The sequence below is a fragment of the Diabrotica undecimpunctata genome, chromosome 6 (assembly GCF_040954645.1).
Source record: "Diabrotica undecimpunctata isolate CICGRU chromosome 6, icDiaUnde3, whole genome shotgun sequence".
NCBI lineage: Eukaryota > Metazoa > Arthropoda > Insecta > Coleoptera > Chrysomelidae > Diabrotica > Diabrotica undecimpunctata.
The window spans coordinates 95,092,924-95,119,557 of record NC_092808.1 but is presented as its reverse complement, the minus strand read 5'-3'; the positions used below and the strand labels follow the sequence as shown (position 1 = coordinate 95,119,557).

Genomic DNA, 26,634 nt, shown 5'->3' with positions numbered 1-26,634 from the left:
CTCTTCAAAATGAAACTATTCTGCAATAGAGACCTGCGTCTGACTACTCAATGGCGTGCCATTGAGTACGCCTACAACTGTTGTACGGAGTTGAGGTATGGACGTTAAACACATAAACCATGTCACTTCTGGATTCTTTTGAGATGTGGTTGCACCGGCGATTATTGAATATACCACGAATCGGGAGAGTATTAAATGATCGAGTATTGTAAAGAATGTATAAAGATAAGGAACCATTAACAACAGCGAAGAAAAGTAGTTTATTCTGGCCGTATGTTTAGAAAAGATAAGTATGGTTTTCTGAATTTATTCATTGAAGGAAAAATCGAAGAAAGATGAGGCATCGAATGACAGAAGTTCTCTTGGATGTAACACTTACGCCAAGGGCTCGATATCAGCAGATTAGCACAAGATAGAGAAGACTTCCAGTTGATGGTCGCCAATCTCTGATGAGGACATCCTCTCGTAATCAGAACTCCCGTAGTCGTAGAGGCTACAGCCAGAATATGTCGTGGTCGTAGTCATTCTAGGCTTGAAGTAAATAAATAAAGCAAATTGGTTAGGTTTTTTTATATATATACGTTCTTTCTAACTTTAATTGCTGATTTATATAATTATTCTGACACTTTCTGTGTCTTCCACTTCTTGGGGATTTATCTATTTTTGTATGTTTACAGGTTGTTTTGATAAATTAAAAAAATTAACACTTGTTTTATTCTTGTATATGTTCCTACTTTTGTAATTTATGTATACTATCATCATCATTTTCTTATCTTTATTCCTAAACTGGATCAGCTTTTCTAATTACATTTCTCCATCTAAACTTTCTATGTTTTTACCAATATTAATTCTCTTTACTGACATCTTTTATCTGAAAATACAGGATATAGAGACTTGTAATCTTGGATGTCTTACAGGTAAAATAAGGAGAGTACAAATTTCTTGCATTCAAGAGACAAGGTAGAAAGTACAAAGGGCGAAAGAGCGTCGTGAAGGATAGAGATTGGCGTATGTAGGGAAAAGTAACATTAGGAAAGGAGTTGATATAATTTCTGATAGGGAAATGAAAAATAATATAGTAGAAGGTATAATAACTAGTGATCAAATAATGACAGTGAAATTTGTACTAAATAAAGAAGTGTTGAATGCTCTCTATGTATGTATTCTCCTGGGGCCGGTCTGGGTGAAAATGAAAAAAAGGTTTCTATGGTCAATTAGGACACATACTAAATTATATTCCATCAAAGGAGAGAGTCATAATAGAAGGTGATTTTAATACATATATGGGCCATATTTAATACATATATTATATCCAAGAGAGGATATATGAAGAAATACATGGAAGACTTGGCTTTGGAACTAGAAATGAAGCTGGAGCAGCATAGCAATTTAATTAAACCCAGTCAGAGAGACTTGCACACCTCTTAGAATGACATTAGGGTGTTACAATTCATTGGAGCGAGATGTATTGATTCGTATAATGAAGACCCATTTCACCGCGCTCTAAAGCTCCAGACCATCCCTTTCTCCCCTATAGCACTCTGATGCGGGAGTCACTAGGGGCTCACTATCAGCCAAACGCTTTTCGTGTGGAAGTTCTAGGTACAAAAACTCCAACACGATATCCTAACCTGATCAATGCAGGCTAGCGTGAGACACTCTTTTCCTGCTTTCTCTAGTAACGTATCATCGAATTAAAATTGTTTGCTCGGGCCTTAAGTCTCCGCTCCAGGCTACACCCAGTTCGGCGACTCGGTGCACGAGCATATGGGACCTTCGTGCTCGGTTTTTATTGTAATTTTTTTTGTTAGTATTTTTTAAGTTTTTTGGTAGCTGAAGCCATTTTTTTGATTTTTTGTAATTTTTTTTTTGAAGGTTGTCCTGAAAATTAACATCAGTTAATAAAATTGCCAGTGCTGCTTGCTAGGACTTATGTTTGCCAGGATTTGCTATTTTGGTCTTTTGTGCTTCCATGGATGGAACGCATCATATCTTATTATCTCTCGCAGGATTGGGCTTGGATACCTTTCTAATACTGCAAACTTAATTCTGGTTTTTCTGCTATTTTATCTATCACCCTTACTTGTAGCAGTTCTTTGAACAGAAAGCGTTCAGCGACGTGTCTGGGCACATTTGTCCCTTCTCTAAGGATATTATTGTGGGCTGCTTGTATTCTCTTTTTATTTGAATGGCTCATGTGTCTCCATGCGAGAGATGCATATGTGATTATTGGGAGTATGATGCTGTTTATCAGTCTAATTGTCGTCTTTATGCGCAGTTTATCTTTTCTACCTGTGAGTCCTGTTACTGCTGCTTTCGCTGTTGCTGTTCTCTGGATGGTTGTGTTCACGTGTTGCGTGAATTTTAAAACTTGGCTCATAACGACTCTAGGTATTTTGCTTCTCTTTTCCATTCGATGGGATTATTTTGCACTCAGCTGTTCCTCTAGGGTTTCTCTTTTCTTTTTGAATATGATTGCTTGTGTCTTCTGTGAATTTATTGCTATTTTCCATTGTGTACACCATTCTTCAATGGTATCCAATGCTGTCTGTAGATTGTTGACTGCTACGTCTAAGTTTCTGTGTTTGGCCGCAATCGCTGTGTCGTCTGCATAACGGCTGCGTAGTGTTCCTGGTGTTTTTGGAACATCTGTGGTATACTTTGAATACATTAAACGTGACAGGACTGCTCCCTGTGGCACTATAGCCTCTGGAACTCCGTACTTGGACAGGACTGTCCTATCGGACAGGACTTGTCCTATCCGAACCCTGAAGCTTCGGTTGCTCAAGTACGAAAAGATCAGTCTCGCCATGGCCTTTCTGTATCCGTAGCCTCTCATTTTGTACATTAGTCCTTTATGCCAGACTCTGTCAAAGGCTTTGTTTACATCCGGGAAAGCTGCACCTGTGTACTGTTTGTCGTTAAATCCAGCTGTTATGTATTCTGTCAGTCTAAGTACTTGCAATTCACTGGAATGTTCTGCCCTAAATCTAAACTTAGCTTCTGTGATTAGTACTATTTCGTATGTTTTAGCTTGTAATCTGCTTAGTATTAATCTTTCTATACTTTTGCTGACTGCTAAAAGTACGGCCAATAGTTTTGCGAAAACGTGGTATCCTTTCCTGGCTTCGGAATCATGATAACGTGAACTTCCTTCCATCGATTTGGGAAGAGCCATTATCTAAGGATTGTTCATTATGTTGGTTAAAATACTATCGCTTTTGCTGGTAGTTTATTTCAGAGCTTTACTTAAAATTTCATCTAGACTAGATGCTTTTCTCAGTGAGCTATTTTTAATTAGTTCAGTTTTTTCTTGAAGAGATGTAGTTGTTATTATCTCATCTGGTTTTTCGGGCATTTCTTGTTGTTCTTTGACTTCTTCGATAAAGTCTACATCTTCGTCTGGGTGATAATTTAATACACTCTTTCTAGATAGAGTAGAGTGGAGGGAGAGATAGAGAGAGAGAGAGTCCTCCTCATCACCTCGGCTTTTTAATCTACAAATTCTACAATAGACAATTCCATTTTTACCGTGTAGTGGAGGTATGAGTTTTCTATCATTTCTTAGTATTTTTTGTAGTTTCCATATGTTTTGCATGTTTGGACCTTGTTCGTGTTAATCCATTTCTTGAACGTGGTTATCCCACCGCCAGCTTCTATGTTCTGCTAGTGCCATTTTCACTTCTCTGATTAGCCGATTTAACCTGTTTTTGTCCTCCTGGTTTCTTGTCATGATATGCTAGAATTAGCAACAGCATTAGGTATCTCGATTTTTTAAACATTCTTTTAAAAGACAGAAAGTCAACTTATCACATACAAAGTGTACAAAATCACTCCCAAATAGATTATTTCATGACAAGAAAATATATACGTGAATATAAGGACTGCACGGAAATAATTAGTAAGACTATGAGCCAACAACAAAAGTTGTTTGTGCTGGACATCGAAGTAAAAAAGTAAACCAAAGCCCAAATATCGGAGAGGATCACATAAAATTAAGTGGTGGATGTTAAAAGATGAAAAAGTAAGTCTATTCAGAGCAAAAATAGTAGAAAAATGTGCTTTTTTCTTCAAAATTTCAAGTGAAAGTAGAATTGCATTAGGGATCAGTGTTAGTCATTATTTATTCCCGGTTTTCTTTTTCTATTGCTGTGAGGTATGAGATATTTCTTAAATTTTTTGTGTGTATTAAAACTGTCAAGTCTTTTCTGGTATTCTTCTATTTCTGCGCATTGTTCTTTTGACCATTCTTCTTTTGCTTACTTAATTTTGTATTTTATTTGTTTATCCACTTTTTTGTATATCTGATTATCTTGGTATTTATGTCGACGCTTTTTTTCATCAAATCTAAAATTTTCTCCGTCATCCATTATTTCTTTTTGTATCTGATTGGTGTCAGAGTTTCTTTTATCACTTTTACTAGCACTTTATTCATTATTATCATCCAGCATTCTGTAAATAAAGTTGAGCATAGACCTCCCCTAATTTCTTTTAGTTCTGTCGGTCTTGAACTTCCTTGCAGTCAATTTAGCAAGCACTTTATTAAGTACTAATTATTTGTGATATTATCCTATCATTCGTTCTTACAACTTTTCCTACATTAGGTTTTATTTCACTATCAACAATTTTACCAATTTCATTTCTAGTGTTACTTTTCCCTACATCTCACAATTTGTATCCTTCATCTAGTGCATTCACTCTTTATCCTTTCTACCTCTTCTCTTTAATTCAAGCGATTCGTGCATTCCTTCCTTTAGGCGGTTCTATCAACTCCATAATCTTATTTGGCATACTTCTAAGATCCCAGATCTTAGTCTAATTTTTCTAACTGATATTAGTACTATAAATGAAATATTCCACTTTTTAGTATATCACAAGCATCTTTGTATATAGGGAGTAAAAAACATTCGATAAATCGCTAAAAACAGCTGACCTTATAATAGAACTAATTATTATTAATATTTTAGGTGGGCGAAGAAAACCCGTCGATAAAAATAAAAAATCTGGTTCCAGAAAACGGCCATCGGAAGAAACCAGTGAGGAAACAGTATCAAAAGAACAAAAAACAAAATCAGACACAAGAACAATTATAAAACCAGTCAGTGGAACCATATATGACAGACCACGTGTAGCGCCCAAAATTAAACTCCCCGTACCGAAAAATGAAGCCAACAAATATGCTTACAAACCATATTCAACAACAAAAGCAGCTCAAAAGGAAAATGATGAATATGAAAATTATGAAGAAGAATCAAAATCAAATAAAAATAAAGAACCTAATAAAAAAAAGCAAGTTGTGGTTGAAAATAAACCATTAGATGACATGGAATCGGGAAGAAACCATAAAAACTCCGATGAAGATTATTACTATGACGAATACGAAGAAGACGATGTATCGTTGTCAGATAGCAAGGAAAAGGAAAAAGTAAAAGAACAATCATCATTTTCTAGTAATAAAGATAAATCGACGCAGAACACAAATTTAAAACCACAACCTACATCTACAACGAGTACTACAACTACAACTACAACAACCAGCACAACAACAACTACAACAACAGAGAAACCTATTTCGATTATGAATAGCGAACCATTAAGCCATTTAGACCAGCCTGTTGTAATTAGATTAGTTAAAAGACCATTTTTGCCAAGCCGAGGAGGAAATCCATATGCAGCGAGAGGTTTACAGCCCGTAGGATCACGAGCCTTGCCTCAAAATATAGAAGATAGTATAGAGGCCGAAGGACTAACTGAACCAAAATACGAAAAGAATTTTAGGCCTGTGTCTACGACTGTAACATCGCTGGAAAAGGAAGAGATTAAAATGGAATCAGTCCGAACTGATTACATGGATCTTAGGGCGGCTCATCCATCAAAATCACAGTATAAGAATACTCTTGATATTAATCTTGAAGACTATGATGTTACTCTTAATGATGCACTCAACCCGACTCTACCTAATCTTCCAGTTCGAAGCTACCCTACAGGATTTGACGTGTCTAATGATTATTCTTACAATTATCAAAAAAGTAATAGATTCGTTCCTGATCAAGCTGCCGCAACAGCAACGACGAATTATGCGTTTAAACCAAAACCGGTAAATCAACGATATGAAACAATGCAAGTACCACGGGAACATCAATCTAGCAGTAATTTCAGAAATTACTATAGTGTGATCGAAGACTATAGAGCTAGGCCAATTCACAATACGCAAGCCTATTATACTAGGTTTTAAAAAATGCTCAAGAGCCATACAAAATTAGTTCAGTAATTTTATTTTAGCCAGGTAGATTTGTAGTTAATAAAACCAGAGTGTGAAACAGCAAATTTACCAAAAATAAAAAATAAAGACTAAACTGTGTTTTATTAATATTATTTCAAGGATGTGTGACACATTTATTAGAAAAAAAATTTTTAAGATTGGTGTAGGTAACTACCATACATGAGTTTGTGTCGTCGCAGCATGAGTGAATCTATGAAATTATCCACTCTGCTTAGGGGCTTCGTGTATAATGTACGAAGTACCCCTAAGCATTTATCCAATTTAACTTCTGGATTTTGTGGGTTTTACCAAGTCTTAATAAAGACTTGGTGTGAAACTTATTATATGAGCAATAAAGTAGACCATCGTTGGAAATAAAACAACTTATTTTTAAAGTGAAGACTAGCTACAGAAGACATTTGAAATATCTTATGCGGTAGCAATGGAGTAGAGCTCCGACCGGTGACCCCCTAGAGCGTACTATGCTCTAGGTGAGGCCGTCGTCTAACGACTGATCCTGACTCGAAGATTGTGCAATTATTTATACACAATCTCCAAATCGAGGTAGGGGGGCATGCTATTGGTCGTCAGACTAGGGCACTTGATGACATTTGAAATATCTTGTGCAAATCATGACATCCCCCCTTTGGAGACTCTGTAGGTAGGTGAATTTTTATTGAAAATAAACAAGTAACAATTTATGAAATAGGTAGAAACATTTAAGAAAAAGTATTACAAAATATATTAATAAATGTTCGCAAACACAGCACTATTACCTCGGGGGAGGTGGTGGTGACAGCATCTCCATCCTCGCCAGGTTCCATCCTTCGATGCACCAAATCCCCTCGACAGGTTCGTCTCCTTCTCAGCTCTCCGGTTCCCTTCTGCATTGTCCACGGTGTTTCGTAGGCAAGTTTGCCTGAGCCTTCGTGGTGAAGCGGACCACATACTGGTAGGGCAGGCAGAGACTGTAGCTACTCCGGGACTTCCGTAGCTCCTGGGACTTTAAACTTCGGAGAAGACTAGCTCGTCTCAGGTACACAGAAGGCGTCAGGTCTGCTTAGAACCTCCATGGCGGAATGTTAGGCTTTAACGTCCTAACATCCGGTGACTATCCCCTCTGTCATCTTGGATCCAGCATGGATTCATTAGGCTTGTCTGTAGCAGCGGATTCTTATCGGATGGATGCGTTCGAAAAGCGAGTTGGGCGCCATGTCCATATAAAATTATCCACTCTGCTTAGGGGCTTCGTGTATAATGTACTAAGTACCCCTAAGAATTTATCGAATTTAAGTTCTGGATGTTGTGGGTTTTACTAAGTCTTGATAAAGGTAGACCATCGTTGGAAATAAATCAACTTTTTTTGAAGTGAAGACTAGCTACAGAGTCTAGAATTTGCTGCATCCATAGAGCAGAGCTCCGACCGGTGACCCCCTAGAGCGTACTATGCTCTAGGTGAGGCCGTGGTCTAACGACTGATCCTGACTTGAAGATTGTGCAATTTTTTATACACAATCTCCAAATCGAAGTAGGCGGGGCGATGCGCATCAAGTGCGTGCTATTGGTCAACAGACTAGAGCACTTGATGACATTTGAAATATCTTGTGCAAATCAGATGTACCTTGTATTTAGTGCTAGCCAAAAGTCCCCTCCCCCACGTATCTTTTGAACGGTTATACTATAATAGTGAAATTTGGAGGAAGGAAATAAACGGATGTAGGCTTCTTAACTAGTTATAACAGGTTATGTAATAGTCATATATGACGTTACAGGGCCACTGTGATCGATAACTTTAACCCCTTCGTTCACGACTTTTTGTTTAACACGCAAAAATTTTAAAATTTTTAATATAATTCACAAAATTCTCTATTTTTCAAATTTAGAGTTAAAGTACCTACGTATCCAAATGTATACATTGTGACTTGCAGGTAAAATTGAGTAAATAAATTGAATAAATAAAATATATTTATTAAAATAAATTTCAATAAATACATTGAAATAAAATATTCAAATCATAAATTGAATATAAAATATTATTTTATATGTAAAATAAAATTGTGATTTCTGTATACAAAATTATTTTACTTTTATTTATTTATTATGAAATACCAAAAAACAATTTTTATTTTTTTGCAGACATAAGTGAATGTTACAATTAACACACATAATAGGCAAGTGTCCTGTGTTATCATATCTGACATCTGAAATTAATCTGGTTTCAGATTTGGCCTTTTTGAGTGTCGAAGAAGTATTTTCAATATCTTGCTCTGACAGCGGTCGTCCTTTTCTTTTATTGTTGCATTTATTAACTCTTATTAGAGCTTCAGCTATGTAAAGCTCTAAAGGCGAATAAATCTGCTTTTATATCTTAGCAATGCATTACAATAACATTCGAAGTGTCCATTTTCGTGACCATGTGAAAGTTCGATATAATGTTACCAAAAAATCTAATTTATCAACACCATTCATAGCTGAATTATAAGTCGTTACGACTTCTGGTCTAGGGACATCAATATATTTTTTTGTATTTTATTTTATCCCACCGTCTGCAGGTGGTGCAACAGTTTTATTATCGTACCATTTTGTTAAAATTACTTCACCACCTTCAGCTATGTAAAGCTCTAAAGGCGAATAAATCTGCTTTTATATCTTAGCAATGCATTACAATAACATTCGAAGTGTCCATTTTCGTGACCATGTAAAAGTTCGATATAATGTTACCAAAAAATCTAATTTATCAACACCATTCATAGCTGAATTATAAGTCGTTACGACTTCTGGTCTAGGGACATCAATATATTTTTTTTGTATTTTATTTTATCCCACCGTCTGCAGGTGGTGCAACAGTTTTATTATCGTACCATTTTGTTAAAATTACTTCACCACCTTTACTCATCAGTTCTTTAATAGTTCGTCTGCCTCTCTGTTTCGTAACTTGGTCGTTGAAAAATGGTGGTTTGTGGAATCTATCAATACGAGCTGTGCAACATGCATAAATGTGTTTCTTTCGTAAATATTGAAGAATATTAAAGTTAGAAAAATAATTATCAAAATGTAGTTGAACATTTGCTAGGGTAATTCTTTCAGTCAATGTTGAGACCACCGCACCTGTAAGTCCAAAAATATCAGAGTGATTCTGTATGAACTTTGTTGACGAGCCTTGATAGACTACGAAGTCATACATGAACCCACTGCTATCACACAAAGCAAACATTGTAATGTCCTTTTTTGTAGATTTATTTTTAATATACTGTTTTATGTTAAGACTACCTTTGAATGGAATCATTTGTTCATAAATACATAATTCTGATTCCAAAGGAAGTGATAAGCATCTTTGTCTAATAGCGTTATATAAAGGTCCGACTTTCCACATCCTATCACTATTTTCTGGGTTTTTAGTGACGTCAACCATATAAACATTTTGTCTTAGTTTATAAAATCTATTTATAAGCATACCACTAGCAATTAAAGGGATCTCTAGATTTGATTGTCAGTAACATTTTCTGGGCGGATAGTGTAAATTACGCATTATTATGCGATGGAAATTGGTATTGTCAGTCAAAACTTCAAAAATATCGTTTGAAAAGTATTGACTAAAAAAATAAAATGTGCTTTCTAATTCAACAACATCTTGGTTGGTATTCTTATGCCATTTTATTTTCGGTGTAATGTAAACCAGTTCTATTCGCCACTGAATGTCTTTCTTCAGTGTCAGTTCATTATCTTCCGTAAATGTTTAAATAGTTTTTTGTTTTTATGATTTTGTTTTCATCTATATTACCTTCTAAAATTTAGCTGGTTCTATATAGGCACCTGATGTACTTGGCTGGGGTATATTTACAACTGACTCTACATTAACTTCCTCAATATTTTCACATGTCTTGTCCTGTTCTTCAATTTTATACCCTTCTTCACCGACACCTTCTTCGACATTTTCCAGATCAAAAAGGTCTTCAATATCACTCAAATCATCCGTCCATTCAGTATTCCTCTCTTCATCACTAAGATATTCTATGTCCGATAGACCATTCTCCATTTTTTTCGAACAGCTCTTCTGCTGTGAAGGGTTTCTTTAGATCACGTTTGATACTCTAAAATATAAAATATACTTACTCCTATTGAAAAAAAAATTAAATAGGTTTTACTTATGATGACCTTTTCATTCACACTGTGTCCAATTGAATACAACAAATTATAACATCAATTGTCTATTATTTCACACTGTATGCAATTGAATACATCAAATTCAGATCCTAATAATAGTATTATTGTTTATTACATAAATTATCCAACTGAATATTAGCATAAAGATAACCTTTCTCAACAACACAAAACAATCAGTACCTTTTATAATTATTGTCACAGGTTATGTCCAGTTGATAATTTAGGAAGTGATGTAATGAGATTGCAAGTCACTACAGCAGTCTCTCTCAATAATTGTTTTTTAAGTTTATCTACGTAACCATAGATGGCAACACATATCTTACATCGAAAATTAAATACTACTGATCAAGAATAAAAAGAAAATTTCGGTAAATTTTTAATTAGAGGTATCAGTGGCGGCTTTTGGGGGTAGGCAGGATAGGCCGGGCCTACCCAATAATTTTAAGAGCTTTAAAATTGAAAAACACATATTCAAAAATTATGTTAATGCATGTAAATAACTTTTAAATGTACTAAATCACTCAATACATTGCGTCCGTTAAAACAACTATGTTGTTATATTCCCACAGAAAACATCGAATCGTATTTACGCATTTTAAATATCATTAATAGGCCCGATAGGAACTGGCCGACCCAGCTCACATAAGATCCCCGTACAATAAGCGTTTGAAGTTAAGCAGCTTGCCGGACAACGATTTATATTGTCGTGTTTATGCTCGCTGTTTAGGCACCAGACGATCGGGCCTACGTCGATCATCGTTGTCACTTGTAACGTAATTATCGAATTGTAATATAAATTATCTTTTAAATTATGATAAAAAAATATGTAACATAATCTATAATTGTAACATATTTTTAAACAAACAACACAATTGCAAACAAGTGCACGGTTGCCCAAATAAATTTAAAAAAAAATCGTAAAATTCGAGAAAGAAAAGATTCCCATCCTCACACAAAAAAATGTATTGCACACACTGGCGGCTACAGAATTTTTTTTGGGGAGGTCATGGATCTTGAGGGTGATTACTTTTCTCTGATGCAAGGTCACTTTTAGTCTTACCACCAATAGGATAAGTTGGTTTCCAAATATTTTTAATGGGGGGGGGGTCATGACCCCTTGACCCCTCCCTCTCTGATTACACATAGCTTTATGTAATTTGCTGGCTTGGCCTACTAAAAATTTTACCACACCAGCCGCCACTGAGAGGTATACAAATTTGATGTATTCAATTGAATACTCTATGAGCAAAAGAGTAAAATGGGACCTTATGGCAAGTGATATCTCGTTTGAAAAGTATTGAACATACCCATTCAATCATACTAATGTTGTTTAGGTTTAATATATGTTATTTATAAAAAAAAGTTGACTTTTTCAAAAAGTTTTTGAATAAGTGTTTGTACCTTAAATCTTCTTCTTCTTCTAATGGCGCTACAACCCTTTGTGAGTCTTGGCCTGCTTAACAATGTTCTTCCATTCTGCCCTGTCGGATACTTTCCTTCGCCACTGCCTGATGTTCATGGTTTTAAGATCCCTCTCTACGTCGTCTATCCATCTTTTACGGGGCCTTCCTCTTGTTCTGTTTCCTTGGGGCTTCCATCTCTGGACTACTTTTACAGCTCGATTATCTGGCATTCTTTCTAGGTGACCAAGCCAGTTTAGTCTTTGTGATTTTACAAATCTGACAATATCTGCGCTCTGCATTAGTTCATCCAGCTCGTGGTTCATTTTAATTCTCCACGAACTATCGCTACATTGGGTTGTACCTTAAATATTTAGTTTAATTATTGTTTAACGAGACGTTTAAATGTTTACATTGGCAGAATCGTACATACTGTAGCCGACAAAGTAGCAACTGTCTTAATAATTGGTGAATGTAGAAACAGTTTCCAGGTACCCCAATCGCCCTATATCGAGGACTTATTTGAAAGAGCTTCTTCGGAAGTTTAAAGAAACAGGTAGTGTTGAAGATGTCAAAAGATCTGGTCGACCAACAGTTAGTGATGACAAAAAAAAATTGACATAATTGCAGAAATGGTAGTGAACCCTACTTCTTCTACAGACCAAGTTCCGTCTATCTGTGGAATCAGTCAAAGTACATCAGTATCAGAATCAGTACACCGAGTATTGGCTAAAAACAAATTTTATCCATACAAATTAAAAATTGCGCACCAAGTTTCAGATGATAAGCCTGACGAAAGACTAGAATCCTGTGAAAATATGTCCAATCAAATTAAGAAACAGCCAGATTATATAAAAACAATTTGTTTTAGCGATCAAAGTACTTGTTTTGTCAACAGAAATGTTAACACTTATAATATGAGATATTGGAGTGACAGAAATGCTCACGTCTTTCGCGAAAAATATACTCAATTTCCAAAAAAAGTTAATGTTTGGGCGGGTATTTTAGGAAGCCACATAGTTGAACCTGTTTTTTTTTTTAATTAATTTAACCGGAGATGTTACAAAGCGCAATTGGGCCGTTAATTTTTGAAATTCTGGAAGATAATCCAGATGAATGTGGTAATTTTGAAATAACGTTTTAACAAGATGGTGCTCCTGCATACTATTATGGTACAGTAAGACGTTGCCTAGATGAGGAATATCTTGGTAGATGAATTGGATGACGAGGTTCGATAAAATGACCAGCGTGGTCACCGGACCTCACATTATTAGATTTTTTCTGTGGGAGTAGTTGAAATCTAAGTTTACTCTACAGTACCCAACAGTATTGACATTTTGAAACAACGAATTGGTAAAGAATGTGGAGCCAATTTCCCCCAACACATTTGAACGAGTACAACAAGGGTTTAGTAAATGGATGTATTACTGACAGGAAGTAGATGGAGCACAGTTTGAACTGGTTCTTAAATCTTTAATATTTAAATGCGAAAATACAATTTTAGTATTTAGTTAATTTATTTATCAAAATCAGCCAAATCCAAACAAAATTAGTATGATTAAATAGGTATTTTCAATACCTATTCAATCACAAGGTATCACTTGCCATGAGGTCTCATTTAAAATTACGGGTTACGGTGGCTCTGTAACGTCATCTATGACTATCACGTCATCTGTTATGACTAATTGAGAAGCCTACGTTCGTTTATTTCCTCCCTCCAAGTTTCACTATTATAAGTATAACTATTCTAAAGATACGAGGGAGGAGGGGACTTGTGGCTAGCACTGTATATTGACGATTGATAGAAAATAGAATAGAAAAAGAGCTAATAATATTATAAAGTATTATTATTACAAATTTCTGTAATGGTTAAGAAACAGATTTCGGTTATTGGTTTAATAGGAGCCGAATTTCAGTATAAAAGTTTGTGCTCCGAACACAATATAATGTGTTTCGTCCTTCTTAAGGCTTATTCGATGATACCTAGTACAGAGATTCACAGTTCTTTCTATTTTCCATACAATTTTCTATAGGCGGCTTAAATTGCTAAGTTTTGAACTCATCCTGTGCCCCAGATACTCATGCAAAATTTCAATAACGTATTCTGCTCGCTATTTCTATCTGTGAATGCACAGTGAAGTATTTGGCTTCAAATCTGTTAATTTTGAGGTTGGTGACGCAAGTGATTGTTTTTATTACTTCAGGAACCGCTCACTAGTAAAGTTGTACGTCTAAAGTAATACGCTAATTGGGAGCTTTACCGGGCAAGACCGCCGTTGCAACAATTATACCTGTCTTTAACTATCCTTGTTTTGCATGTAGGTCTTGATAATGTACCGTGAAACTATTTTAGTGTTCCTTTTTACTGATATGAAATAATTAAAATATTTTTTATAATAGTTTTGTTTATTTTGGTCTAAAACGCCTGATAGTTGGAGGAGTCCATTTATGCGAAGAGGATAGTTCGTTATAAAAAATGTAAAATTTTTAATTTTATAAAATCTATAACAAGGATATTAACTAACAGGATTTTATGTACTTCCGAATGTACAGAATATTATTAAAATAAATAAATAAACTTTAAAAAAATCGTAAAATAAAAAAAATAATAAATAAATATTAAAATTACTTTATTCAATTTTAAAAATATTATTTATAATTTAAAAATACAAAATCCTAAGCAATTTGTATGAATTACCGCTATTGGTCTAGGAAAAATCCTTACTGGATGAGAGAAGTACATACACAATACCCTGAACAGGTTAATGTATAGGCAGGAATTGTAGGAGATCATATCATAGGACCCTATTTCATTGATGGCAACTTGAATGACGATGATTATTTAGCACTTCTCAAAAATAATGCCATACCAACTTTGGCAAACTTATATCCTGATCTAGCAAACCCACAAGCTCTAGCGAATATGATATACTTTGGGCAGGACCTCATTAAATATTTCTAAATCGGTGGAGAGGGAGGCCAGGATTGGTGAAATGGCCAGCACGATCCCCTGATCTGACGCTTAACTTATCTGACTTAAAAGACAAATAACGCTTGCTATTAGATCGGTCACGCCTAAAGCCTAAAGTGTTAAGTAACGTTAGAAGAAATTTCTAATTAAGATTAAAATGTTACCAAAATATTCGCGGCGAGCATTTTGAACATTTCCTACATCCACATGAATGTATTTTTTACATTATCAAGAAATAAACAGTATCATTACTTAGCTTTTCAGTGTGTTATAGACAATTTATGGCATAAATCTAAAAACACTTAATATTTCCAAAACAAGATAGGTATAGAACATTGTACATGAAATATATTTAGAATATTCTGGGAAATCGAAAAATTAATTGATATACAGGGTAATGTATTTAAAATAAGAAAGTTAGTACTGGCCACTATTACATGACACGTCCTGTATAAAAAGGTTTGATTGCAAAATATGCGCAACTAAAAATACCAATCAACGTGTCTAAACGTATTTTTGAAACCGCCCCCATTTATGAATTATCGAATTTATTCCATTTGGCTGTTCCACCCTGTATAAATGTTTTGTAAATGGTGAGTTAAAGTGAGTAGAAGTTAAAATAATTTTAGTACATAATTAGAGAGAATGAGAAATTAAAACTTGTCTTTTTATGTTCCAGGTGTATCACCACTGTTTGTTTGGAATAAGATACGATTTTCTATGTGCCAATTATACAGCGTTTGATCAAACATTATTTAATTGTAATTTTGTTTCTAATGTCGACTGTGAAAATTCCAAAAAGTTTTGGAATAGGTGAGTATAGTAAATTTCTTTATTTTGTGCCTAAATATCGAGTTAATGAACAGTGTTTTTTGAAATTATTTGGTCTATTTCTTAAATTGAAATTATGCTCTTTTGTACCAAATTAGAGTTGCGTTCCTCACTATATTTTTCTTTTACATATTTGTCGCATCAACTTTCAGGATTATTAGCGACATACATGTAGATAATAGTTCATATATAAACACTAGTGATTTTGCCAGTCGCATTCGACAGGGGATCCTATCAAGTGTCTTCTACAGCAACTCATTAAATTTTTAAAATAATAAACTTCTTGCATGTAAATCAAGTAAATATAAAGTATGATCTAGTACACTTCTGACCAGGCATCATGTTTTGACTATACCCTGTATTTATATTTTTTGATGGAACGCTATATACATTATATGTACTTTACGTCTCTTATTATCAGTATCAATTTTATGCTTAACAGCGGTAGTTCTTCCCGTCTTTCCTCTTTTCGGTACGAAAATATCACGATACTGCCGAAGAAATTCCCTTAATTTCCTTTTCTCCATCTGATTTAGAGACTGTTCCGCAACTGCAACCATTTGGTCGAATTTGTCGTTGGAATTATCAGATGTTGTCGCCTGACGGATTATGGATGTCACAGGAACACAAGTTCCTACTTTTGTCTCTTTCTTGATGGCTACTGGGTAGTCGTTGACATTGATAAGTCTCACAGGAATTTCTTTAGCCGAAGTCACCAATTCCTTTCCAATTATGATTCCACGGCCAACCTCGTCGTCATGGTTCCAAGGCTCCATCATAATAGGTGTCCCTTCGTCCACAATTCCCTGTAGCCGCGCTACTATGATCGTTTCACTTCTCGCAGGCACGACTGTATCTTCTTTAATGGCTGCTTGCACAGTGTTGTCATCATGTGAATGAAGAAATACCTCCTCATTGCCAACTTTGATTACCATATTCTTAAAATCCAATTGGAATCCATGCATATTCATTACGTCCATTCCTAATAAAACATCCTCTTCGATGTCAGCAACAGTATGGACGAACTTTTCTGCTCCAATTGCCAATTGTACCTGGATTTCTCCATGAATGTTGGCATTTTCACCTGTAGCGGTCCGAAGTCGCAACCTCGTTGGTGACAGTTTCTTACGGCTGTTTATAACTGTCGGGCGTATAATGGTTCTGGTCGCTCCGGTATCCACCAACAACGTATGCCTTCTACCATTTATTTCTCCATCTACATATACACTATCTTCACGACATTTCAAAGAAGCTATTAGTATGAGAGGGTCTTTGGAAAAGTTCCAAGTCGAAGCTGCTCCGCTAAGGCCGACTCGTTCTAGTTTTCCTGATGGGGAGTTTCTTGATTTTATGGTCTTCGTTTTCTTGCATGTAATAATTTTCATCATATTAACGAGCTGGTCAAGTTTATTTTCATCTCCTTCCTCTTTTACAGTCCTAACTTTACTGTAACCGCCAGAGGCCTGTGTAGCTGACTCGTATTCGAGGGCGGCGGATAAGACATCAATCAGCGTCTTGTGACGAGCTAGTCGCAGTGTTCTCTGCATTTCATGCTCACGAAGACCATCAATAAACGTTTGAACTGCCAAGTTTTCCATCATGTCTTCGGGAGCTGTTGGATAAGCATATCGTACTAATCTGGCAATATCTACCTCATATTCTTGAAGGGCTTCATCTTTTTTTTGTGTTCGATTTTTAAGCTGCGACTGATATACATGCTCCAAATGTTCGTGGCCATATCGCATATTTAACCTCTTCTTAAGTTGTTCGAAATCATCCGTCTCCTCTACAGCTATGGTCTGAAGCACATCTAAGGCATCTCCTCGAAGAGCGATAGTCAGGTTTACAGCCTTTTCTTTTTCAGACCATCCATTCGCTCTTACAGCTGATTCGAACTGTTTCATATAGTTGTTCCATGATGACTTTCCGAAAGTTAGGACTTTAACTAGGTAATTGGCTTGTATCCTCTCTCTGCTGTCCCTGTTTCCTCCATCTTCCTTTCCATCTCTTTCATATTTTCTTCGAAGGCCAACTTATCGGCAGCAACTTGGTTTTTTAAAGAAGATATTCAATCGTCCAGGGCAGATATCTCAGAAATTACTTTAGAGATTTCCGAAGAGATGTTAGCAGAAACTTTGCTTTCCAGAGAAGAAATCTCGTTAGAAACTTTGTTTTCTAAAGAAACGATGTCGCCGGAAACTTTCGAAATATCGCTAGAAACTTTATTCTCCAATCATGCGATGTCACCAGAAACTTTGTTCTCTAATGATGCGATGTCGCCGGAAACTTTCGAAATATCGCTGGAAACTTTGTTCTCTAATTTCGAAATCGACGAGATGACAGCATCTTCAAATATATAAGTTTCTGGGTTTAAATCCTCTTCCTCCAAAGCGTCCTTTAGTCGTTGGACTAACTCAGCCTTTTTTCCGGTAGTCATTTTGACAATTTATTTTATATCCACTTTTGACACCATTTGTTATATATTTATTAATCTAATTTATTGTTTTTATTTATTATCAAAGGTTCTATTTATAACACTTACAAATTTATTTAAAGTTTTTATTTGTACAATATTTAATTTATTTCACACTAATAATTATATAATTTATCTACATTTATTACAATACGTGCGTTACATTTTAAAAACTCGACGTGATGTTCAAAAACTAACTGCCCCTCTAACTAAAATGTCTCATGTATATATAAATAACCGTTAATCGAGAATTACGGCGAAGAATCGATGACCTTACATCGAAGGAATTCCATCAAAAGCAGGTTTTTTTTATATCGGAGGGAGACCCCTGGATCTAGAAATTTCTGCCGGCAGGTATATTTATGATCTAGAAAAGACGAATGGGTTAATATGTTAATGTATTAACGCCATAACGACGCATAAAGTTTTATGCGTCATAATATTTATCATAACAGTATTCGAAATCGAGGAATATTTGTACTTTCAAAGCATAGCGGCGGCTTAATTAAAATCGAAATTTAAAAAGTTCTGGTGTCAGTACCTGAAATTGAACCCATACCCTCGAGCTCACCATAAGCCGGTACTTATTCTGATATAAATCTAATTACTGTGCACTATTTTGCATGTGTAAAATCTGTAAAATATTACTGTTTTTATGAAGAACTTTGAAAGATGTTTTTGAACATAATAGTTATTTGACAGGTATTCTTCCATGTCTAATGTCTACTGTTCATATTTTTTGTTTTTCCAATATTTTTTTCAGCGTAGCAAAAGTTGACACAGTTTATCAATCGCTCATCCATACTTGTCTAAGTAGAACTTAACTGCGGTGTTATATTTGTTTTACAAAGACTACAATGTCTCCTCAGTAAGCTTTCTTACTGTCTCATCTTTTCAGGGAGATAATTTAAATATTTAGTTTCCGTCCTTGAGCATCTAGAGAAAGTTGGAAAAAGGAAGATGCCTAATGCCTACAATCTATAAGCAAATTATTTTGAAAGCTACTGGCACTAAAAATGCTTAAAATGTCACCGCCTCATGGCCCATTAATTCCGTCTCACGCTTCATTGATAAAAGCTCACCTAGGTCTAATGATTTTCTTACTGTATAAAATCATTGACTGCTATCGGCACATCCGAGAGCATCAGTTTTGGGAGGTACCATCATCTGAAGTAAATCTAGTCCGGATATAAGTATTAGATAAAAATAACGTGGCTTATTATATGATCAAAAAATCACTTGAATTGCATTGACTGGCTAATTAAAAAAAATATATGATACGATTAATTAAGGTTTAAACATTTAAATTTTATTTAGGGCGCTCGGACATGTGAGTTAAGATATCGTCGTCACTGCAATCAATTGTTTAAAATGTATCAACGTCAGATAAAAATAAACTCATAGTACTTTGATATTAGATATATAATTTGAACTATACTTAAATAATGGTTTTTGTAGTATATTGTTTATTTACTAAACCAATTTTTACATTTTAGGAATGATGATCTCTATAAAACAAAAAGCACTACTCCGCCTCCTGTCGTTTATAGTTTCTATACTCAGTCTCCTCCCGTTTATGCTCCTCCAGGCTCGTTAATAAGAAGAGTGCCACAACGACGAGGTCCAGTCATTCCAAACCTAGCCTCAATTCCAGAAGCCCCATTAGAACCACTACCACCAGTTGCTATACCGACTGCCAATGAAGCTCCTATTGAAGGTGCTATAAATCAACCAGCTCAGATTCCAACAGAAGTACTGCCAGAACCGAGGAGACGTACTAGACCTGCTATGCGTGTAAGGCCTTATTATGAATACTACGATGATTACGAAGAACCACCAAGGTAAGAGATTTATAATATGGATAAAAACTAAATATCTAAGAATGAGAAATACTTTTGCTAAGTTTTTTTTATTAGGTTTTCAGCATCATTTGATCTAGAAATTAGAAATAAAACTATTACGTACTATATTTCTTCACGTAATCTAGTTAACCCATTGTTTTATTTAATTGTTGTAGATACGTTAGAAAGAGACCACGGCCAAGACCTTACTATGAAGAAGACTACGAGTATTATGATGATAGATATTACAGAAGGAACGATGGAGGAAGAAGGAGAAGACCTTACGACAGACCGATGCGTAGATACAAAGGACGAAGGGATCGGTACGAAGATGATGAAGAATATGACGAGGACTACGATAAAGATGATCGATATGCTGTTGAAGATGATTCCGGCAAGTGATCATTAAATATAGATATAAGATATAAACTTTATATAATGTATATATACATATACATATATATATATATATATATATATATATATATATATATATATATATATATATATATATATATATATTACAGTTACACAATTTTACTGAAATAGCATAGAAAATCCTTTAAAATGAGGGTTTATAAAGTTATTTTTTTAATTTGTTACTTAATTATTGCAAGTTAATTTTTTGAAAACTATTAATAACTTTTCTAAAAATTCACAAAAAAATTGATTTTGGTTGAAAATAAGGATCATCTCACAAATATTAATTTCAAGAAGTTCTACTTAATAGTTATTGCAAAATTGAAATTGTTTATCCCAAATGATTTTATCTACAACGTTATTATGCGTAAACTATTAGGTCTACATGCGTTCTGAATGCACCAGATTGAAGAAAAGGCTCATTTTATCAAATTAAATTATTTAAGAATTAAAAAGTTGATGTAAAATATTGTAAAATAGGTTTGAAAAAGTACTGTGATTTTAAGCTTATAAACAAAAAAAAATAAGTCACGCTTATAAGGCTTAGGACTTATAAAACCTTCTAAGTCTGAGTAGCAAAACTTTTCAGGAGAAGCAAAAAACTGCCGCTACCGTTATTATGGGACCCTCTCTTATAAAATTTTGTTAAACAACACTAAAATGTAATTTTAGTTAAATCAGTAATCCAGTATATAAATATTTTATTATTTAGGTAATAAAAGAGGACTTAGATGCTTTTCATTTATTTATTCGAGAAAAAATAAGACTTACAAGGTACATAGGAGTCGACATTTACTTTAAATATAATTAGTTTATAAAGATTTCATATGAGAAATCCAATTTCTCATATGAAATATTTGTCTAATAGATATTAACCATAGATATAGTAATTGATAAAAAATAATAGTGAAACAAATAAAGTTGAAGAAGTTATTATAGGAAATTATCATAAAATGTGTGAAAGTCTTTTGGTATCACGGATTTTAATTCTTGTAAGTGATTATATTTTTGTAATTTTATTTTTAATGGGCCATTGTATAAAGGAAACGGAATAGCACCAATCTTGCTTTTATTGCAATGTCTGGGAAGTTAAGTCCATGGCATTTTGTAGTCTACTTTGTATTCAAGACGTAGGTCTGGATTGTACTTTATACATCTGAGGTCATTGACAGTTGGGTCTCCAGATTGATTTTCAGGTCTTATTGAACTATAAAAATTAAAATTGGAAATATGGTTTACGAGTGAGTCTTGCAGTTTTAAAAAGGTCAACGTAGTAGTCTGGTGTATAAATTTCACGATTTCTGAGTTTTCTTTCAATTGTAGAGTGCATTGAATAGCACTTTTGTGCTATTCAATGCACTCAATGCTATCATACACCATTTGTGTATGACCTTTTTCAAGGTACTTATGAACCACCACAATTTTTTTTTTTTCATGAGCCACAGACAAAAGTGCGTTTTATAAAATATTATTTCGATTCTGGTAGCCGCAATCATCACTGTAAAATATTATTTCAACATTATCCTGAAGAGTTGGTACCTTATTAAAGATAAAATAAGAAATTATTGTAGAGAATTCGTTTGCGGACAGACCACCTTCTCCCTCGTGCCACACAAAACAATAACCATCTTTGTTTTTGAGATCAAATATGGTAAAATTATGGACTATCAATTTAGTATTTTAGTAAAGCGCTGAGGCTTTTAAATTCGGTGCAAGAAGTACACTGTAAATCCATGGTATATACAAATTTACCTTGCTCCTTGTCTTTGGACTTTTCCGCCCTAGCATTTTCTTTATTTTTTATGTGTCTTTTGTAAGCATCCTCTGCATCATTTTTAACCCTAAATCCCACACAGAGGTCACACTGGTCTTTTTAGGGCTGGTGTATGCTAAGATTCATCTTTTCGAATTCCTCCATAAATGTTTTAACTGATAGGGATTTTTCATTGCACTTCTTTTCATATTCTCGGAATACTTCCATCTTTGATCTCCATACGAGCTCTAGGTATATTTTCGTAGTAGATGATCTACAAAAATACGACTCAGGCTTTGGCAGACTTATTAGAAAGGAACGCAAGATATTCCTAGGAGAGTCATCCATTGTTTCCTGAGATATTTTAGACCGTTTCAGATTTTGTGAAGAGGTATCACCGGGTGTTGCGTGAATTTCCTCTGTATTTATATTTGGATCATTTTCTTTAACCCATTGAGACACAGTCCATTGTCCAACGCATAACGTATGTAGAAACATTGTTTTGCAAACCCTATGTAATTCATCACCTGAATTTTTCAGATGAAAATATAGTGATCTGCCTCTTCTAGAGAGTTCGTTGATTTGATGTTTTTTATCTTGAGTTGCACCAACACGGACTAACATTTTTACCATGGTTTTTTTCGCCCCCCATGTCTTTTTCCAAAATTCGGAAAATATTTTTGCTCTTTGCTGTTCGCTGAACAAACTACATTTTAACAATGCAGTTTTCTTTGCACTCAATTTGCAAGTACATGACGGTTTCATACTTCTTTCTGGTTTTTCAATATCAAAAACAAATTTTTTGCCGTCCATCTTTCTTCTACCGAGATATTTTTCACCGTGTTCCCTTTTTCGTTTATTTTGAGATTGGACTCATTGTGAAATATCAGCTTTTCTGGTTATTTCTCTCTTTTGAGAAACCGTGGGAGGAACAGTTATGTTTAAATTATTGTTTTCTTCAAAGTTATTTTCTTCTGAGTTGGTAACATTATTCTGGTAGGAGACTAAATCACTTGAAGAATTTTCCACTAAATCGGAATTAGGAGAATAGAGAGAGTCTTCTTCATCAATAAGTTCACCATTATTCGTAATGTTATTTTTGTCGACTGAAAACTCATTGAGAGCCTCAAAATTTTGCACTGCGTTTTCTAAACAAACATGCTGCTCTTCTGAAATAGTAAATTAATTACTATAAAAAACCTAGTAACGAAATTGTGCGTTTACTCACCACTATTTTTTTGAATAGTAATAGAATCATCATCTGCATTATGTGCGCACTGGACTTTAACAGTGGTAGGTAAGTCAATAAACTCTATGGGCAGATCATTAATATTAATGTTATCTTCCCAATGTCCCGAATCAATAGGTTTTGGAAATAATGGTAAAATAGGTAAAATATTTCCACAATTATGATCAATGTTATCAAAATTGTTATTTTCTTTCGGTGAAACTTCTGGCGCGGCAACTAATTCTAATATCAGCTCTGTCCGAGATTTGTAGGAAGCCATCTAAAATAATATAACAACCATAATTTAGTTTCTTTAAATAACACGTTACAAGTCATAAAAAATTTATAATTTGATTTCTTGAAGTTTTTTCAATTAATATTTTAACTTTACTTTTAGTCTGAAAACCATGTAAAGTCCACATCAACAGGTAAAGAATTTCATTTAAAAATTATTGTTAATTAAAATGGGATCAAAACAGTGTACATACCTTCCTAACTATTTAAGTTTAAATTTAACTGGAAAACATTAACTGTTGCTAGCACTTCTAGCCAAAACCAGCAATTTTTAAGACCGATTACTTACTAACCTCCAAATGTCAGTAGGTTTTCACAGACCACTCACAGACAGAAGGTTTTCAGAACTATTTTAGACTGAGAGACATAGAAGTTCCTCGTTACCACCAGGGACGAGTTCCGATTGGTCTAGACTTAGAATCTATTCACAGTTATGTCGGGACGGATTTATTAAATTATTTCCGTAAAAAAACACTAAATGACCGAAAATTGGACTTATGAGGGTTTTACAAGTAAGCCGACGATATAGGAAGTTATTTTTTTTTGTATTCGTTATGTTGGCATTTTTACACGAATTCCAAAAAAATCATAATTATAAGGGGATGTTAGGTGGGAAATAGTATTCTCGAGAATAAGGTTTCATTTCGTAATTACTTCACGGTAAATAGGTTGCAACGCACAGGTTGAGGTAAATAATGATAAAACACATTACTTGATGCGGTGTAATCCGATTAAAATAAAACAATAGACTACATTATTAAAAACTACTTCAGCAGTCCAATATCGAGGTACACCACGTTGATTTCTGAAGAGACAATGATAATGGCGGATGTCGATATGACAGCCGTTGACAGCATCTTACGTCAAAATGGGTGGCAGGGTTGCCAAGCATAATTTTTATTACATAATGTCCCACGACCCTTAAAACCAGAGTTAGTCCTTTTTTCAAAAACTCACCGGGACTTTGTTTATAAGCAATAAACAATTTAAAATACCTATTTAAAACATTAAAAAAATCAATCAAATTTAGACAAAAAAAAATAAAAACGATTCCTTTAAAAATGTGCCTTCCATAATACGCCAGAGATAAAGGGTTTAAAAGCGAAGCGATTTTACTATTTCAAAAACTGAATTCATAAATTCAAATTTATAAAAGTCGCCATTAGCAGGAACTAGGGGCTATTAAATGGGATATTGTAAGCTTATGTGAAACGAGACTTCAAGGAGAGAAAAAGACCACCCTAAAATCTGGGCACACTTTATACCAATATAATTCAGAAGAGAACCACGGTCAAGGAGGAGTGGCTTTCATGGTCAACCGAAGAATAGAACACCAGATTGTAAAATACTCAGCAGTGTCGGAAAGAGTGGTATATCTTGTATTAGAACTGAATAAACGATATAGCTTACAAATAATACACTGCTATGCTCCAACTTCCACTGCGGATGACGAGTCAATAGAACAACTCTACGAAGATATAACGCGAGCTAAAGACCTAGAAAAAACACATTATGTTATCATCGCCGGAGATTTTAATGCAAAAATAGGGCGGCGAATACCAAGCGACTCAGACTACATAGGAAACTTCGGTCTAGGCAACAGAAACACCAGAGGAGAGACATTAGCAAATTTCATAAGAACCGAAAAAATGTTTTGCCTGAACACGTTCTATAAAAAACAAATACAAAGAAAGTGGACATGGCGTAGCCCCAACGGCCAGGTTAAGAATGAAATAGATTTTATCCTTTCCAGTGATAGATCAATATGTAAAAACATCGAGGTGCTGAACAAATTTAATACTGGCAGTGACCATAGACTAGTTCGTGCCGATATACATATTAACGTAAAGACAGAAAGACGAAAACTATTAACAACAAACCCTTTATCGACGGCAGACATCCTAGCCAGTAATAAAAGAAATATCAAGAGGAATTTGCACGGAAACTAGTAGCAAATACCTTTGAGCACAAGAATATAGATGAACTAGCTGAGAAAATAACTAAAGACATACAAACAGTCACTAAGAAACTTTGTTGCAGAATAAGAAAACAAAAAGAAGCTAAACTAAAACCCGAGACTCTAGAACAGATAGAGAAAAGAAGAAGAACGAACAGAGATAACCCGGACTATAAAGCGCTCAACAGAAGCGTTAAGAAAAATATTCGAAAAGACCTCAGAGCTTATAGAACAAACCAGATTCTTGAAACCATAGAGAACAATAAGAACATGAAAGTACTAAAAACATGTAAATCCGCTGGCAGGAATAAAATCATAAAGATAAAAGACGACCGTGGAACATTGCGCTCGCATAAGGAAGAGATCGTTAGAGAAATCCGAAAATTTTACGAGAAGCTGTTGTAGCAAAATACTGGGGTGTGTAGGAGGAGAGATGTATAAGAAGAGTGGTCTATATATATGGGATAAATTGGTAGAAGTATAATAGACAACAATTAAGTAAAGAAGTAAAAAAATATTGAACGGAATGTGGCTAGGCTAGCAATGTAGGCAAGAGAATGACCACTAGAAACTCAAGGATGGATACGGCCAATTTGCATGCCTTTTAAAGACAGTAAATCAGGAAAATATGTATGATGGATAGAAAAGAAGATAAGAAAAATGAATAGATATAATGAAAATTAACACAGAAAACAAATTGAGGGCGCCAGAAGAGGGATAATACTCTAAAAAGAGTAACAGTCACTCTTCCAGGTATCGTATACTGCTAATATTAATTAAAGTTGACTTAATAAACAAAAATGCTGTAAATGTAAAAAGGTAAGGAAATATTAATAAAAAATTATATGCAAAACAAATTCAAGTTTATTAAATATAACTTCTTAGATTTTGACAATCTCTAAGTTACCAAAAAGTATATGAAAATTTCACAATATAATATTTTAAAAAAAGAATGTTGAAAACAACTATAATAAAAAGTTGAAAACTAGACAGAATAACTCTGATATAGAGTGTACAACCTACATCTAGGTTAAAAACAA

The 26,634-nt window shown here is 34.5% G+C and overlaps 1 protein-coding gene across 3 annotated transcripts in view; it reads left to right on the top strand.

Moving 5' to 3' along the window:
* The window catches only part of LOC140443589 (uncharacterized), a 224,418-nt gene that overhangs the window by 175,355 nt on the left and 22,429 nt on the right, over positions 1-26,634 (top strand). Inside the window, exons 5-7 of one of the 3 annotated variants that reach the window (XM_072534937.1) lie at positions 15,477-15,610; positions 19,598-19,942; positions 20,119-20,340. In XM_072534937.1, the coding sequence (XP_072391038.1) occupies positions 15,477-15,610; positions 19,598-19,942; positions 20,119-20,340 (701 nt within the window). Of the gene's footprint in view, positions 1-4,967; positions 6,345-15,476; positions 15,611-19,597; positions 19,943-20,118; positions 20,341-26,634 lie in introns of those variants that run through there. The other 2 variants (XM_072534936.1, XM_072534935.1) reach the window with 2 other exon arrangements.